We start from the raw sequence: 18587 nt of genomic DNA, 5'->3' as shown, positions 1-18587 counted from the left end.
AAAGACGGACACAATATTCCTTGCTCTTGAGAAGCTCTCAAGAAAGCGTAGTAAGGTTGGGCACGGTGGTTCACACCTGTAATCCCAGCACTTTGGTAGGCCAAGATAGGAGGATCTCTTGAGCCTCCAGGAGTTGGAGATCAGCCTGGGTAACATAGCAAGACCTTGTCTCTACAAAAAGTACAAAAATTAGCTGGGCATGGTGGTGCACGCCTGTAGTCCCAGCTACTTGGGAGGCTGAGGCAGGAGGATTGCTTGAGCTAAGGAAGTTGAGGCTGCAGTGAGCTATGATCATGCAACTGTACTCCAGCCTGGGTGACAAAATGAGATCCTGTCTCCAAAAAAAGGAAAGAAGGTGCAGTAGATATGAAAATGAGTAATTATGCATGAATACACACACATAATGTGAAGACATTTCATGGCCCAGCCTCCGACAACAGTAGAATCTTTGGAAATAAGAGTTTAAGTTCTGAGACGGTGATGAGGAAGCCAGAAACATGCACTATTCCATGTGACCTAAGCATGTAATAATCCCTGCAGAGTCATGAACTAAACCACAGTAAGCAAAGAAACAAACTGGAGGAAAGATACAGATGCTCGCAGTGTAATCCTTTAATCTGAAGCTACTCAAAGAATGGCCCATAGGCCAAACTGTTACTGTTCTGCGACCAGAAAAGTACTGAAGTTTCTAAGCACTTAGAAACTTTTTTTTCTTTTAACTGAGACAGGGTCTCACTCAGTCATCCAGGCTGAAGAGCAGTGACTTGAACACAGCTCACTACAGCCTCGACCTCCAGGACTTATGCGATCCTCCTGCCTCAGCCTCCAGAGTAGCTAGGAACACAGGTGCACACAGCTGATATTTTTGTTTGTATTTTTTGTAGAGACAAAATCTTGCTAATTTGCCCAGGCTGGTCTCAAACTCCTGGACTCAACCAATCCTCCTGACTCGGCCTCCCACAGTGCTGAGATTACAGGCATGAGCCACCATGCCTGGCCCACTTTAGGAACTTTTGTGCCAATCTGACACTACTGTAATATGCACATATGTGCTCAATAGATTTGTCTCATTGAGCAGAGTATAGAATAAAAGGATTCACAATAGACAGAATATTTTAAAATAAATTAAAACAAAACAACAACCAAAAAGGACTGTTTTCTCACAAATAGTTTTGAGAAGTACAGTTTTAAAACTTCTTGGGTAAGGCTCTTTGGCTAGTGCTGAAGTTGAGTTTGGAATGAAATTCAATGGCAGCGCCTGGTTTATAACTTAGCAGAGAAGCTCCAAATTCCAACATCTCTTAGAGTGTCCCCACAAGCAAACATCCAAGAACTCTTACAAGGCTATCATCCTTGATAGTGTCTTAAGGGCCATCTCAAGAGAGTGCCTCTGGATATCCATAATTGGGCAGGGGGGTAGAGGAGATGGCAAATCCGAAAGATCTAGAAAACATCCCTCCTCAATTAATTCCACTCAGAGGCAGGAAACAGACGGGGCAGCCAATGGCTGCGGGAGAAAAAGCATGGTGTGAAATGGCAGAGCTGAGGTAAGTCAGCAGTCCAAACACAACGCCCTCCGTTATGTAAGAAACCACAGTGGCGTGCTGGCTGCCAGGGCAAAATAATGTGCCTCTGTGTGTGTGGGACCGAGGGAGCTGCAAAGACTGTAAGGGACACGCTTGGAGTTTATCTAAGCCATGTACACACAGTTGGCTCATTGATAATGAGCGTTGGATCCCCAAAGTGGGCTAAGCACTGAGAAAAAAACAAATACACGGCCCACAGACCAAAGCAGCCTCGCTTCCCGTTGCCCACGACCTGAACCACTATCTCACCAGGACCCCCCAAACCTTCCTGGCACCCCTCCTTTCATAGACATTTGCAACCTGAAAACTTCATACCCCTCCAGTTGGCTTCTTTTATGCTAGTTAATTTAAAAGTTATGGAAAGCAGGAGGGCTTACAGATGGGGACAGAGAAAAAGGGATGGGGAGTGCTGTATTTGGACCTCTGTAGCCCAGGTTTCAGCAGCCTTCAGTTCTTAAAATGTTCTGATGCGTGTAACCACATATGGCCAAAGTCTCATCTGCTGCGTATTTCAAAAAGACAACGCAGCTAGGCGCAGTGGCTCATGCCTGGAATCCCAGCACTTTGGGAGGCCAAGGCGGGAAGATCGCTTGAGCCCAGGAGTTTGAGATCCACACAGGCAACAGAGTAAGACCCTCACTCTACTAAAAAAATTAAAAAATAGCTGAGTATAGTGGCATGCGCCTGTAGTCCCAGCTACTCAGGAGGCCGAGGCAGGAAGATTACTTGAGCCTGGGAATTTGAGGCTGCCGTGAGCCATGATTATGCCACTGTATTCCAGCCTGGGTGACAGAGCGAGACCCCATCTCAATTTAAAAAAAAAAAAAAAAAAAAAGCAGTAACCTGAAAAATAGAGCCATTAGATCCTCAAGAGAACCTTGCTCCTGTCACTCAGTAAGGGAAATTGGATGAGTTGAGAAGATAAAGTTAGAAAGACAGAGTCCCCTGGAGGGCCCAGAAAGCAATCAAGCTTAGCTCAACTGCCTCAGTGAAGATGAGCCGTGCTGCACAGTATCTGCCAGTGCGGGAAACGCGATCCTTTATGAACAGAGAAGAGCATTCTGAGGGCTGGGTGCAGTGGCTCACTCCTGTAATCCCAGCATTTTGGGAGGCCGAGGAGGGTGGATCACTTGAGGTCAGGAGTTCGAGCACGGCCTGGCCAACATGGTGAAACCCTGGCCCTACCAAAAAATACAAAAAATTAGCCAGGCGTGGTGGTGCATGCCTGTACTCCCAGCTACTTGGGAGGCTGAGGCATGACAATCATTTGAACCTGGAAGATGGAGCCTGGACAACAGAGTAACACTCCGTCTCAAAAAAAAAAAAAAAGTATTCTGAACTACAAGAGATGCATATTTGAACCCAAAGCCAGTCAACCCAGTGAATGACAGCATTAGGCTCAACTTTCTTGCCCTTGGGAAGAAAATGCAATATTGCTGTCATAGTTGTTCTTTCTTTGAGGCATCAAAGAAGCAAAAAACATTCATCTAGGTGAAGGAAAGAAAAAAAAAAAAGATGGCATTTAAAAGTATTCATCCATTCATTACAAACAAGTCTTGGGGGCCTACTCTCTGCCAGGCTCCTGGCCACCTTGGCGTGCAGAGCCAAGAACAGCAGAGAGGCAGAAAACAAGCAATGACAGGTGTGAGAAGAGTGACAGAGGAAGGACACGCTTCCTCTTGTCTGCCAGGAATCAGGGAGGAGTCCCAGAGGATTTACTGATTTAAGTTGACACTTGAGGATGTATAGGAATTAATGGACAAGATGGCAAGGAAGGTTTCAAAAAGAGCGACCAGCACAGGGGAGGGTCCTAAGTCCGGAGAGAGGGTGATGCATTTGTCAAATTAAAGTTAAGTTATTGGCCGGGCGCGGTGGCTCAAGCCTGTAATCCCAGCACTTTGGGAGGCCGAGACGGGCAGATCACGAGGTCAGGAGATCGAGACCATCCTGGCTAACATGGTGAAACCCCGTCTCTACTAAAAAATACAAAAAAACTAGTCGGGCGAGGTGGCGGGCGCCTGTAGTCCCAGCTACTCGGGAGGCTGAGGCAGGAGAATGGCGTAAACCCGGGAGGCGGAGCTTGCAGTGAGCTGAGATCCGGCCACTGCACTCCAGCCTGGGTGACAGAGCGAGACTCTGTCTCATAAATAAATAAATAAATAAATAAATAAATAAATAAATAAAGTTAAGTTATCATGGCTTAGGCAGAGACGTGGAGTGGATCCCACTGAAGGCTTGAGGGGTAGGTGTGGTCATATTACACAGGCCTTTTTAGGCCTAGGATTTGGGAATTTATTCACAAAGACAATATGAAGCCACTGGAGCATTCCAAGTGGTGAAAGGTCATGATCAGAGTTTTATTTTATTTTATTTTATTTTTTTTTGAGACGGAGTCTCGCTCAGTCACCCGGGCTGGAGTGCAGTGGCCGGATCTCAGCTCACTGCAAGCTCCGCCTCCCGGGTTCACGCCATTCTCCTGCCTCAGCCTCCCGAGTAGCTGGGACTACAGGCGCCCGCCACCTCGCCCGGCTAGCTTTTTGTATTTTTTAGTAGAGACGGGGTTTCACCGTGTTAGCCAGGATGGTCTCGATCTCCTGACCTTGTGATCCGCCCGTCTCAGCCTCCCAAAGTGCTGGGATTACAGGCTTGAGCCACCGCGCCCGGCTCAGAGTTTTATTTTTAAAAGTTAAAACAGGGCTGGGCACAGTGGCTCATGCCTGTAATCCCAGCACTTTGGAAGGCCAAGGCAGGAGGATTGTTTGAGCCTAGGTGTTTGAGACCAGCCTTGGAAACATAGGGAGACCTTGTGTCTATGAAAATAAACAAAATTAGCTGGGTGTGGTGGCAGGCGCCTGTAGTCCCAGCTACTCAGGAGGCTGAGGTGGGAGGATCACTTGAGCCCATGAGGCTGAGGCTGCGGTGAGCCAAGATTGCACAACTGCACTCCAGCCTGGGTGACAGAGTGAGACCATGTCTCAAAAAAACAAAAGTTAAAATAGATTGGGAAAGGGTAAAAACAGTCACTTGAGTGACAGATCATGGTAATTTGGTCTGGAATACTGCAAAAGCATGTGGCCACGTGGGCAGATGTAAGAGTTGTTTAAGAGAATCATTGTTTCAATGAGAACACATGGACACAGGGCGGGGAACATCACACACCGGGGCCTGTCAGGGATTCGGGGCTAGGAGAGGGATAGCATTACGAGAAATACCTAATGTAGATGACGGGTTGATGGGTACAGCAAACCACCATGGCACATGTATACCTACATAACAAAACTGCATGTTCTGTACATGTACCCCAGAACTTAAAGCGTCATAAAAAAAATCGTAAAATAAAATTTTAAATAAAAAAAAAAGAGAGACTCATTGTTTCATTTAACTATTTCCTGGAGTCCCACTATGTGCCAGGCTAGGTACATACGTGCTAGGTGCTGGACACGCAGAGGCAAATAAGAAAGACACAATCCCTGCCCGTATGGCACCTAGAGTATGGTGGAGGAGATGGTCACTCAATAAATGGTATGCAAATTATACCTGTGATAAACGCAAAGCAGGATCAGCATGGGAAGCTGAGACAGCACAGTCTGGAGGCCCAGAGGCAGGGCTTGATGACTGAATGGATGTCAGGGACGGGGAAAGATGTATGGCTTGAAGGTCACCTGGGCAGATGGTGGCACCATTCCCAGGAGGAGGACCAGGTTCTAGCCAGGATGGGATGGGTAAGATGATGAGTTCTGTTGGGTTGAAAAAGCCACGTGGCACCGGACCTGCCATCTCTTAAACAGTAACAGATATTTGTCTAATGAAAGAATGAACAGTGTAAAACCTCGAATATAGAACTTAGGCACTAGTAGATACTCAATTCAGACGCTGCATTTATATATCCTCATAAAAGATAAAGGCATTCTGCAAACTCAAGAAGATGCAGTTCCTATGAAATGGCACTCCAATCCCTGCGCCACAATACACCCTTTGTTGGTATTGGAATTAGAAATGACAGATTTCATTCTCTCATTGGTCCCCTGACTCTGAACACCAGGAGTAAGTTAATAACCTGCCTTGCCTGGATCTCCTAAACTTTTAAGTAAGCTGGGGTGGGGCTGGCAGGCCTATGAACTGGAAGGATCGCTGGCAGAAATCGTGCTCTCTCTGGCTTCCATCAGCTAACCAAAAGCCTGCCGTGCTCCCTCTTAGACACTCAGCAGTGCTAGTCAGCCTCCAGGTAGGTGACTAATGATCTCCAGGCCCTGAGTCAGCCCGCAAAGCCCTCCTAGTCATTTAGAAGGGCACGTGGAAGCCATCTGGGCTGGAAAACTGGGTCTCCGACACCCTTCTCCGGGCCATCGTAGATGTTCAAGTGGGGAGCAGCCTCCCCAGGCCCACACGTGGGCCTCATCACGTTCTAAATGCCCCAAGGAGGAGATGCTGTTCAGGCTCTACCTCAGAAACATGTTTCAGCCTCTGGCAGGATGAGGGAGGGGAATCGGCTTCCCTGGGCTGCTCGATCTGCCAGACTTAGAATAAAGAGCGTTTTCAGAGCCTGGAGTTTTCCAGCTGCCTGGAAACAGGAAGTGCCCAATCCCCGAGAACAGTAACCCTCACACACGCCCTACATAAAGACATGTTGAGCCATTAGCCCTAATTGCCTGTGACTGACACAGGAGTGAGGCCGGCCTTCCAGGCATTCGCTCAGCGGAAAGAAAACAAACAGCTCACTGGGGACACAGGCGGCCATTTTCTCTCCTTTCTGCCAACATGATTCTGCTCTGTTCCCCCCAAATTATAACATACAGGCTTCAAATTATAAACCAAACAAAGGTCTTTCGAGTATTCCTTACCACATACGAAAGAGAAATATCTCTGTAGGGAGTAGCTGGACACAAAGCAATTGATTAGTGAGCTCTTCACTTTAACCTTCACTAAAATCAAAAACCTCACAAAAAAACGTCTCAGAGCTGCCTCTCAATCCTGCCAATTCTCTCCAGGTTTGAGGTGCGAAGGAATGTTGAACAGGACTTTCTGAAGAGACGGAGTTAGGTAGCGTGGTGCATGCTGGGAAAACAATACGTATGTGGTAAAGGTCACATATGCCTTCAGGTAAAGGATTTTTGTTTTGACAATTGGGTTTTTGAAAGTGGCTTAAGCCAGCCTGGGCAACATGGTGAAACCTTGTCTCTACAAAAAAAAAATAATAATAATAATAATAACAAAAATTATCCGGGCGTGGTGGTGCAGGCCTATAGTCACAGCTACTTGGGAGGCTGAGGTGGGAGAATCGCTTGAGCTCAGAAGGTCAAGGCTGCAGTGAGCCAAGATTGTACTATTGCACTCCAGCCTGGGCAACAGAGTGAGACCGTGTCTCAAACAACAACAGCAACAACAAAGAAAGTGGCTTAAGAATAACAGAATAAGGAGATGGGATAAGGGAGGGGAAAAAAAGAATAATACAACACCTTGTAGTCAAGTAAGAGGCCTTACACCCTTCCTTTTTCCTTCATGAATTACAAGGGTTCACAGGACACACACTGCCAAGTCATCGTCAGCCGGATCACCAGCAACTAGAGTGATACAGATGTGGGTTTCCTCCGCACCAAACTGATAACCAGGAGGGGCAGTGGGAGCTGGCCCCAACTGTGATCAGAGCTGCTGAGAAAGGGCTTCACCTCCTGGTTCAGAAGCATTCCCTTCCTTTAGGGCCCCTTCACAACCACTTGAAAAATATCACTTACCAGGTGTAACACCTGCCAGTCAGTGAGGGCTTCATGCTCACCATCTTATTTGAGTCCCTTAACTTCCTGGGGAGATATGTATGATGATTATCTCCACCTTACCAAGAGGCTAAGTAATTTGGCCAAGGTCACATGGTGGGGGGATTTCAAACCCAGAGCTATTTGATTCCCAGGTCCATGCTTGTAATCTCCACTCATGATATAACCAAACTCGAACTTCCCTTTGGCTTACAGGGGCCGTCTTCTTATCATCCAAGGTCTTTGCTGTCAGATTTATTTAATTTTTATTTCTGAGACAGGGGTCTCGCTCTGTAGTCCAGGCTGGGGTACAGTGGCGTGATCATAGCTCACTGCTGCCTCTAACTCTTGGCTCAAGCAATCCTCCCACCTTGGCCTCCCCAGTAGCTATGACTACAAGCACAGGTCACTGTCCCCAAATTTGTGTGTGTGTGTGTGTGTGTGTATCGCCCAGGCTGGTCTCAAACTCCCAGCCTCAAGTGATCCTCCGACCCCAGCCTCCCAAAGCATTGGAATTGATTGGCGCATGAGCCACCACACCATCTGACTGAACTAAAGGATGGCAAGAGGGCCGGGTGTGGTGGCTCATGCCTGTAATCCCAGCACTTTGGGAGGCCGAGGCAGGTGGATGACATGAGGTCAGGAGTTCTAGACCAGCCTGGCCAACATGGCGAAACCCTAGCTCCACTAAAAATACAAAACAATTAGCCAGCGTGGTGGTGTGCGCCTGTAGCCCTAGCTACTCAGGAGGCTGAGGCAGGAAAATCACTTGAACCCAGGAGGCAGAGGTTGCAGTGAGATGAGATCATGCCATTGCACTCCAGCCTAGGTGACAGATTAAGACTCCATCTCAAAAAAAAAAAAGATGGCAAGAAAACTTGCAGTTTTTGTTAACTGAAGTCCCAGTTATGAGAATAACATACAGCAATATTCACAGCCTAAAGCCCAACTCCTGCATGGGCTGATAAAATTCAAGAGAGAAAAGCTGTTTTCTAGGTAGGATCTAGGTGAACACCCTCCAATGATTCAGGAAAGCAAAATGAGCTCCTTGTTCCATAAAAGCCACACTTTTTGAGTCAAGCTGTTCATTTCAAGTCACGGTACAAGGTAGCATTGATTCTGCCCCAGGCAACAGATTCTTTTTAAGATTTATGTAGAACAAGCAGTTCTTCCACACCTCCCTTGCTTCAACGCACAGCAGCCTCCCCAGAGGCTACTAGCCACTAGGTAATAAATAATCACGTTGTTTCTGCCCCCGTAAAGGAGCCTCAGTCTTTGGGGAGGAGAGATCTTTATGGGACAGAAGGCTACTCACCCGGCGGGCAGAGCGTCGGGGGCCTGGGCAGCCGCTGGGAGCTGCTGTGTACCCGAAGTGCTGGGTTCCTCTCCTTCAGCCGGTGTGGCTGGGGCAGGGAGAGAAGTCGTGTTGGGATTCGGGGTCACACTCAAGGGTGCAGCAGGTGGGGACGTCACACCAACAACGGAAGGCTCTTCGGGATCTGTGGCTGTTGTGGGTTCGTCATTCACTGAAGATGCACAAATCATACTTTAAAGATCAACTGAGAATGAGAATTTTATTTATACTTGCTAGGTTTTTCACTTAATAGGCTAACATGGTATTTATAATGTCATCCTACATGTATTGGGAGAGAGCAAAAAATTTTACAAAACATGACTTTGGAAAGTACAGTAAAGTCATTAATGCCTGTCCAAAGGAAATCAGGATGAATCTGAAATAAATATATTAACACTACCTTTTTTACATAACTTTATCAAATTTTTCTAACATACTATGGTTATATTTACATTTATTGCAACAAAAGAGTAGCAGGAAAGATGAACATCACAGGAATGTGTTGGTGCTGGGCTCGGTGGCTCACGCCTATAATCCCAGCACTTTGGGAGGCTGAGGGGGGGGTGGATCACTTGAGGTCAGGAGTTCAAGACCCACCCGGACAACATGGCAAAACCCCGTCTCCACTAAAAATACAAAAATTAGCTGGGCATGGTGGCACATGCCTATAATCCCAGCTACTTGGGAGGCTGAGGCAGGAGAATTGCTTGAACCCAGGAGGCAGAGGTTGCAGTGAGCCAAGACTATGCCACTGCACTCCAGCCTGGCAAAAAAAAATTTGCCTGACAGCAAAATTCTGTCTCAGAAAAAAAAAAAAAAAAAGTGTTGGGGCTAAATGCAGCAAGGCCAAGTTTATAGGGTCACATCCTTTTCTTTAAATTTGTCATTTGCTTGCTAGACATGACTAGCACCTTCTTTCAAAAAGCTCATACACACTGAAGAGGCAGAAAACTTCCAATATTGTGCTCATTCTTTTAAAGGCTCACGCTCAAAGTAGGAAGCAAGAATGGCTCACAGCTAAGGGTCTTCTCCCTGAGATAACAGACAATGAGACAGAACTGAAACACGCTAGTCTCCAAGTCTCCCTATTTCACCATCTCTTCACTTCTTTGATGATCACTTATGTTCACAAGGACCCCAAGGTGCATTGCAATATCCTCTAACTCAAAAAAAGATCAAATAAGGTTTCAAAGAACCGTGGTTCTTTGGAAGTGATAAGCTATATGCAGAGAATTTTCCATGTATGTGATTGCATATGTGTACATGTAGACCAGAATTTCACAGGTTAACGCCTTAATCATCACTTAGCCTCATCTTCCTAATGCAGAAATTCTTTTTGTTGTATCCCTAACAAGTGGCTATCCAGATACTTCTTGAACATTTCTCACAGGGAGCTCACTACAGAATCATCCCATTGTTGAACAGATGTACTTGCCAGAAAGTTGGTGGGGGGTTGTTTTGTTTTGAGACAGAGTCTCACTCTGTCACCCAAGGTGGAGTGGAATGGCACTATTTTGGCTCAATGCCACCTCTGCCTCTAGGGTTCAAGCAATTCTCATGCCTCAGTCTCCCAAGTAGCTAGGATTACAGGTGTGCGCCACCACACCCGGCTAATTTTTGTATTTTTAGTAGAGACAGGGTTTCGCCATGTTGCCCAGGCTGGTCTCAAACTCCTGACCTCAAGTGATATGCTCACTTCAGCCTCCCAAAGTGCTGGGATTACAGGCATAAGCCAGAGGACCCGGCCCAGAAAGTTTTTTTTTTTTTTCCTCTTCATATGAGGCTGACTGTATTACCTGGTCTGAGTCTCCCCATCTCTATCTCCAAAGCAATTCAAAGTATCTAAGCCAGACACCTAGATACTTTGCCTCTAATTCCAGCACTTTGGGAGCCTGAAGCAGGAGGATTGCTTGACCCAGTAGTTCCAGACCAGCCTGGGCAACCTAGCGAGGACTCATCTCTACAAATAATTTAAAAGAGTAGTTGGGCATGGTGGCGCCCACCCGTGGTCCCAGCTACTCAGGAGACTGAGGGAGAATCACTGGAGCTGAGGAGGTGGAGGCTGAAGTGAGCCATGATTACACCACTGCACCCCAGCCTAGGTGACAGGGTGAGACCCATCAATCAATCAACCAATGAATGGCCACTGTTTCATGTTAGTATTCTCATTTCTAGTAAAGAGGCCTACCATTTCTTCAGTGTTTCTAGGCGGCCTCCCTTTCCCGATCATCTGGCTGCCCTCTTCTAGATATCGTCTACTGCCTCTTCTAGATAATCATATCAGGAACTGAACATAATAAATCCGATACCATGAGGCCAGCAGAGTCAGATTACCAACTTAAATACCAGGTAACATTTCCAGAACACCAGAATGTGCAGGCAAGGTGCAAAGCCCTTTGGATTATCTCATTTAGGCCTCACACGCAACCCCACAAGTTAGTTACAATTGATATCCCCACTTAACACTTAAGGAAACTAAGGCTCAAAGAGGTTACAACACCTCTCAAGGTCATATAGCACCTAATTCACACCATGCTGTCTGCCTCCAGAGCCTAAATCACTTGTCACTATGCTCTACTTCTCCCTCTCTGCACATCCTCTAATTCAACCAAAGATTATAACTCTTAGCGACCACATGATCCTGTTGGCACACATAGGACTCGTGATCAGCTGAAAGTCATATTTCTTCATATGATGTGATGGACGCCAAGCTAGATCTTAACAAATGGGTAGGAGGCTGATGCTAGAAATTGCCTACGATTTATTCACTTGTTTTCTCTGAAGCATATAAAATATTGCCTTTCACACAAGCTAAATTAGTTGTTTAATAAATGACTAAATCTTGTGCAATTAATGTTTCCCTAACAGAAATGCAAGGCTTGATATTTATATTCCTATTCTATCTCAGGCAAGCCAGTAAAACACAATAGATGGCAATTCACTTTATGCACATCTACACATTTTACTCAATTAAAAAAAAAATACCACAACTTTTTTCAGAGCTAGATGAATTTATTCTAAAATTTATTAGGAAAACTAAATACACAAGAATAGCCATGAACATTCTAAAGAAGAAGAGTGGTGTGTGTGTATATAGGGGGAGTTTGTAAAACAGTGGGGGGTGTGTGTGTGTGTGTGTGTGTGTTTGTGTGGGTAGGGGGAGTTTCTAAAGTATTAAAACATACTACAAAGCTACAACAATTAAAACAATGTGGTACTGATACATGAATAGGTGTGTCAATAAGGAAGTCCAGAAATAGGCTTAAATAATTAAATAATTCACAGAAGACTGTAAAATAGTAATATTCTAATTCTACCACACCTTCTTCATTTATCAGCTAATAATACTGCTATAAAGAGAAAACTCCCCTTATCAACTATTTGGCTACCTAGAGGTTCAGTTTGTAAAGAAAAGGCAGGAGAAATGCTTGCTTCTTTCCCTTTGTTTACCAGTTTTTAGAATGAGTTTATTTTCTTGCATCCTCAAAAAATGAACAATGAGGTTTCATTTTGTTTAAGAATCTTTATGAGGCACTGGATTTAAATATGTTGTAAAATATTTCAATCCATTGTGTTTTTTGTTTTTTGTTGTTGTGTTGTTTTGTTTTGTTTTGCTTTAAGACAGGGTCTTGCCCTGTCACCCAGGCTGGAGTGCAGTGGTGCAATTATGGCTCAGTGCAGCCTTGACGTCCTAGGCTCAAGCAATCCCCTTGTCTCAGCCTCGTAAGCAGCTGGAACTACAGGCTCACGCCACCATGTCTGGCTAAATTTTGTTTTTATTTTTTGTAGAGACAGGGTCTCACCATGTTGCCCAGGCTGGTCTCAAACTCCTGAGCTCAAGCAATCCTCCCACATCAGCCTCCTGAAGTACTGGGATCACAGGAGTGAGCCACTGTACCCAGCCTAATATTCTTTTTGATCCTAAAATTGTCTCCATCCTTGGTTGGACTTACTGGGGAAAGGGGAGGTGAACGAAGCTCTTCAAGTTAGCTTCAAATGCCGTGGGAAAATTCTAAGATAATTACTAAATGAGAAAGTGCAGAACAATGTGTACATGTGCTATCATTTGTGAGTTTGTGTGCATACACACGTGTGTGTTTTTTCAAGGAATATATATACAGATACTTGTATATTCCAAGAATCTTTGAAAGAACCACAAGAAACACAACAGCGAGCCTTGGGGTAGGAAACTGAAGGTTAGCAGAATAGGAAAAAGACATTCTTTATACTGTTTAAGCTTCTTTTTTTTAAAGTTTTAGTAACATATATGTACTATTATTAAAAATAATTATTATGAAATAGTTGACCATGAAAAGACCAAAAGCAGAGCCCCCATGGCATGCCAGGGGAGGAGATCCTCCAATGACCACTAATTGGATCTGACTGTTCATGCAGCTGCAAATCTAGTTACAAGGGTTCCCTCCAGGGCTGTACGTGTCCACAGGCCTAACCAAGAGCCTGTGACTCACCCTAGCTCACCCATAGTAGCTCTTCTGTTTAAGAGTTTGTGCGGGGTGGGGGTGCGGGGAGGGAGAGCATCAGTAAGAATGGCTAACCGATGCTGGGCTTAATACCTAGGTGATGGGTTGATCTGTGCAGTAAACACCACGGTACTCATTTACCGATGTAACAAACCTGCACATCCTGTACATGTACCCCGGAACTTAAAATAAAAGCAGGAAAAAAAAGTTTGTGCTACACCTTGAGTTCAGATTTGGAAACAGAGAAATATGAAGGCCAGATATCCTAGCATAGACAAGCCTTCTGTGCCCATGAGTATTCACGAATACCCCTCTTCTGCTCTCAAAAAGGGTGTGTGTGTGTGCGCGCGCACATTCTTAGAACACGAGAGATTGAAAGAACCTCAGAAGTCAATCCACCCCATCACAGCTCATAGGAGAAATTAAGTTCTAACAACGCATTACTGGCCCAGCATCATGCTAGTCAACCAGTGACAGGGTACCATACTCAACCCCAATGGGGCTTCAAATAGAAAAACTGGATTGTCAAAGACAAGGAGTTACAAGTCCATCATGCCTTACAGAATTGCTGTACTACCTTTTTTTTTTTTTTTTTTTGAGACGGAGTCTCACTCTGCCATCTAGGCTGGAGTGCAGTGACATGATCTTGGCTCACTACAACCTCCACCTCCCGGGTTCAGGCGATCCTCCTGCCTCAGCCTCCCAAGTAGCTGGGATTACAAATGTGTGCCACCACGCCTGGCTAATTTTTGCATTTTTAGTAGATATGGGGTTTTACTATGTTGGCCAGGCAGGTCTTGAACTCCTGACCTCAAGTGATCTGCCAGCGTCAGCCTCCCAAAGTTCTGGGAGTACAGGCATGAGCCACCACACCCGGTCTGCTGTATTACCTTTTAACTCTATTCAATATAGCCAATGTTCTCTAACTTTTAATCCTAATTATTTGAGGTACACCCGCATCTCCCCAAAAGGACTGCACCCATCTTGAGAGCCAGGGCAGATTTGTTTCCCGCATTTTTCACTACTTCTACTCTCTGTCTCCTGTGTTCTTGCTTCGTCTCTTTGCCCACATCAGCCATCTTCCCTCCTCACCCCTGCAGCCCAGGGAGAGCATTCCACACTGTGAAGCCCACAGTACCCGTGGCCTCAGCTCCTCAGCCACACAAGCCCCTGTGACATGTGCTGTTTTGACTTTGCTGAGGTGTGATTTCAACTTCTCCGGAACGAGATCGTAGGGCAGAGACCTTCTCTTATATTGCTTCCCATCGTCTGTAGTGCTTAACATTTGCTAAATATTTGTTCAAGAAACACTTGTTCAATAACCCCAATAATCTAGCAAAAGAAAGCTATTTGACTGGATAGAAGAGTTTTAAAGGGAAAAGAAAAGAAAAAAAATACAAAAAAATAAAAAATAAAAACTACTGGGAGGCCAAGTCAGGCGGATCATGAGATCAGGAGTTCGAGACCAGCCTGGCCAACATGGTGAAACCCCATCTCTACTAAAAATACAAAAATTAGCCAGGTGTGGTGGTGGGCACCTGTAATCCCCGCTACTTGGGAGGCTGAGGCAGCAGAATTGCTTGAACCTAGGAGGCGGAGGATCCAGTGAGCTGAGATCATGCCATTGCATTCCAGCCTGGGTGACAGGCAAGACTCCATCTTGGAAAAAATAAATAAATAAATAAATAATAAAAATTTTAAAAATTAAAAATTAAAAAATTAAAAATTAAAGAAAGATATTCAAAATAAAACCACCTGACATTTGTGTAACACTATCATTTACGAAACAGGTTCTTTTGGCCGGGCACAGTGTCTCACGTCTGTAATCCCAGCACTTTGGGAGGCTGAGGCAGGCAGATCACCTGAAGTCAGAAGTTTGAGACCAGCGTGGCCAACATGGTGAAACTCCGTCTCTATTAAAAATACAAAAATTAAGCCGGGCACAATGGCTCACAACTGTAATTCCAGTACTTTGGGAGGCCAAGGCAGGCGGATCATTTGAGGCCAGGAGTTCGAGACCAGCTTGGTCAACACGGCAAAACCCCATCTCTACAAAAATTAGGTTGGACACAGTGGTTCACCCCTATAATCCCAGCACTTTGGGAGGCAGAGGCAGGGGGATCACTTAAGGTCAGGAGTTCAAGACCAGCCTGGCCAACATGGCAAAACCCTGTCTCTATTAAAAATACAAAAAATTAGCTGGGTATGGTGGCACGTGCCTATAGTCCCCACTACTCAGGAGGCTGAGGCAGGAGAATCGCTTGAGCCCGGGAATGGGGAGGCTGCAGTGAGCTGAGAGCATGCCATTGTACTCCTGTACTCCAGCCTGGGTGACAGAGCAAGACTCCCTCTAAAAAAAAAGCACACACAAACGGGTACTTTTTGTTTTATTTTGCACTAATTTGGATATTATTTTCAGAAAATCTGAAAAGACAGTATGCCCTTCACCCAGTTTCCCTTAATAATACTATCTTATAGAATCATGGCATATTTGCCAACGCTAAAATAATAATTAGTATACTACTATTAACTAAAGTCCAGACTTTATTTGGATTTCACCAGCTTTTGCACTAATGTTTTCTTTCTGTTCCAAGATCCAACCCAGGAACCTGCATTGCCTTTAGCAAGTTCACTTTTATTAGCTCACTGATCCTCCCAATGCCCTTATGAGGAAGATATTATTATTCCCATTTCACTGCAGACAAAACTGAGGCTCACAGAGGGACCACTCAGAGAGGCGTGTGCAGTCAGCAAGTAGCAGAACCAGTACTCAAACCAGAACACCATGAAGTAAAAACAGTGGGCGTAGGGAGCGAAGACGGCTTCAATGTTTCCCAAATGGGAGGGAAAGTGGGGTACCAAGGAGGGAAAGTGGGGTACCAAGGACCGGGAAAGTAGAGTACCAAGGAGGGAAAGTGGGGTACCAAATGGTAAGCAGTAAGATGGCAGTTGCATGGCCTCTGCTTTCTGTAACCTTGGATATTTCACAAGGTTCCCTCTGTGATGTTGGTTAAACATTCTAACTTTATGAATCACATATTCATTCAGGACTGAGACACACTCTAGTCACAGCCAAAAAAAAGATCAGTAATTGGAAATTCTTTTGCTTAATCCTAGAGACACTGCCAGCCCACTGTGTGTACCAAGATGCTTAGGTGTGCATGGTATATCACAAGCTCATGGACACTCAGGATTTTTCGGCCCTGCACTCAAGCACGTGGAAAGCCAGCACCAATAACAACAGAAGCTCTTTCTACTGAAGATCAGCTCATACCATGTGGGCCACGGTAAAGCAGTTGGTGTCTTTCACCCGTGAAACACAAGCAACTGCACTGCCAAGGCAGCTGATCAGTCAGCTCTTCACGAGAGCAACCAAAACCAGACCAAGATTTCGTAATTAGCACGGCATGGGATGACTGAAGCTCATATAAAGAAAAACAGTTATATTACACGGGGGAAAAAGGAGCAAAACTTAAAAATGGACAAAGCCATACTGTGTTACCTGATTGATGGGAAGGTAAAATCCTTCCCCGGTTTATATACGGATGAACACGATTCCTACTTACATCCCACTGTGCTTCAAAGAATTCAAAGTCTGAAATTTGTTTTGAAAATGTATGAGGCCGGGCGCGGTGGCTCAAGCCTATAATCCCAGCACTCTTGGAGGCCGAGGCGGGCGGATCACGAGGTCAGGAGATCGAGACCATCCTGGCTAACACGGTGAAACCCCGTCTCTACTAAAAAAAATACAAAAAACTAGCCGGGCGAGGTGGCAGGCGCCTGTAGTCCCAGCTATTCGGGAGGCTGAGGCAGGAGAATGGCGTAAACCCGGGAGGCGGAGCTTGCAGTGAGCTGAGATCCGGCCACTGCACTCCAGCCCGGGCGACAGAGCGAGACTCCGTCTCAAAAAAAAAAAAAAAAGAAAATGTATGAATGATCAAAGAACATCATGGAGTAAAAAAAAAAAAAAAAAAAAAAAGGCAGAACTAGCCCTTCCAGACATTAAAGAAAATACAATAACACATCAGTAATACAAATCATATGGGACTTACTCAAAACAAGAAACAAATTCTCACCGTATGTAAGAATGTGAAAAGTGATCAACACTAAATAAAATCACAGTAAAAAATGACACTGTTTACTTAATGTCTCTGTGATAATAGGATCCCAGTATAGAAAATAATTTAGACCCAGTCCTCATTGTATATACGTACATGTCTACATAATATATATTATGTATAAATATATATTTATAGTTATATATTATAGTGATACATCTATCACTATAAACTCCAATGGGATATTTATTTTGATAACATAACATCATGAAGAAAGCAAGTGAAAACAGAAGGAAGTATTTATCTCTGCAGATCCAATGTGGCCATAAAGAAAAAAAAAGTATCTCATTTTATAAACAAGAACTTTTACATTATTGATGCAAAAAGTGAAATTATACACATTTTTTAATTGCGCAGGCCTAATTATTTTCAAAATTCTTAAATCCTTTTCTGCAATACTCACAGAAATAAGATAAAATGCAAAACAGTGATATGGGAAAATTTATAATCATAAATATAACAGATAAAACCTGCAGCTACACATAGTTAGTGGAATTACCATAGTAATTCCACTCCTAGGTATACAACCAAAAGAACTGAAAGCTTGGGCTCAGATACTTGTACAGCCAAGTTCTCAGCTGCATTATTCCAATAGCCAAAAGGTGGAAATGACCCAAACGTTCATCTACAGATGAATGGAGAAACAAATATGGTATGTATACGCAATCAAATATTATTCAGCCTTAAAAAGGAAGGAAATTCTGATACATGCTACAACATGGATGAATCTTGAAAACACCACGCTAAGTGAAATAAGCCAGACATAAAAGGACACGTTAGTCCACTTAAATGAGGTATCTAGAACAAGAAAATGCAGAAACAGACAGGAGATTAGGGGTCACCATGGGCTACGGGAGAGGGGCGGGCAGGTTGTGGGGAAATGTTATTGTTTAATGGATACAGAGAATCTATTGGGATGATGAAAAAGTTCTGGAAACGGACACTGGTGGTGACAGTTACCCAACATTGTGATTGTACTCAATGCCACCAAATTACACACCTAAAAATGGTTTAAATGGTAAATTTCATGTTGTGTGTTTTTTACTACAATTTTTAAAAATTGTACCTAGAATATATTAAGAGCTTATATAAACCTCTAAAATAAACTTCTAAATCTTTGAAGGACAAATGATCAAATACTATGAAAAGAGACACAATAAAAAAGAAATAGTTAAGCAACTAGTAAATGAGGAAATGCAACAAGGTTAAACATTTTAACCAATGAGGTGGCACTTAATACTATTAGCAAAAAATTATAAACCAATATTTACAAGGTTGCAGAAAAAATAAACCTCACA

At 44.3% G+C, this 18587-nt stretch overlaps 1 protein-coding gene across 3 annotated transcripts in view; it reads right to left on the bottom strand.

Annotated features, from left to right (window-relative positions):
• WWP2 (WW domain containing E3 ubiquitin protein ligase 2) overlaps positions 1-18587 on the bottom strand; it is a 181078-nt gene that overhangs the window by 44868 nt on the left and 117623 nt on the right. For all 3 annotated transcript variants that reach the window (XM_050773320.1, XM_050773322.1, XM_050773321.1), the window contains one exon: positions 8652-8862. In XM_050773320.1, coding sequence (XP_050629277.1) covers positions 8652-8862 — 211 coding nt within the window. The remainder of the gene's footprint in view (positions 1-8651; positions 8863-18587) is intronic.

This window comes from Macaca thibetana, chromosome 20 (genome assembly GCF_024542745.1).
Source record: "Macaca thibetana thibetana isolate TM-01 chromosome 20, ASM2454274v1, whole genome shotgun sequence".
NCBI lineage: Eukaryota > Metazoa > Chordata > Mammalia > Primates > Cercopithecidae > Macaca > Macaca thibetana.
This window is presented reverse-complemented; position numbering and strand designations above follow the sequence as displayed.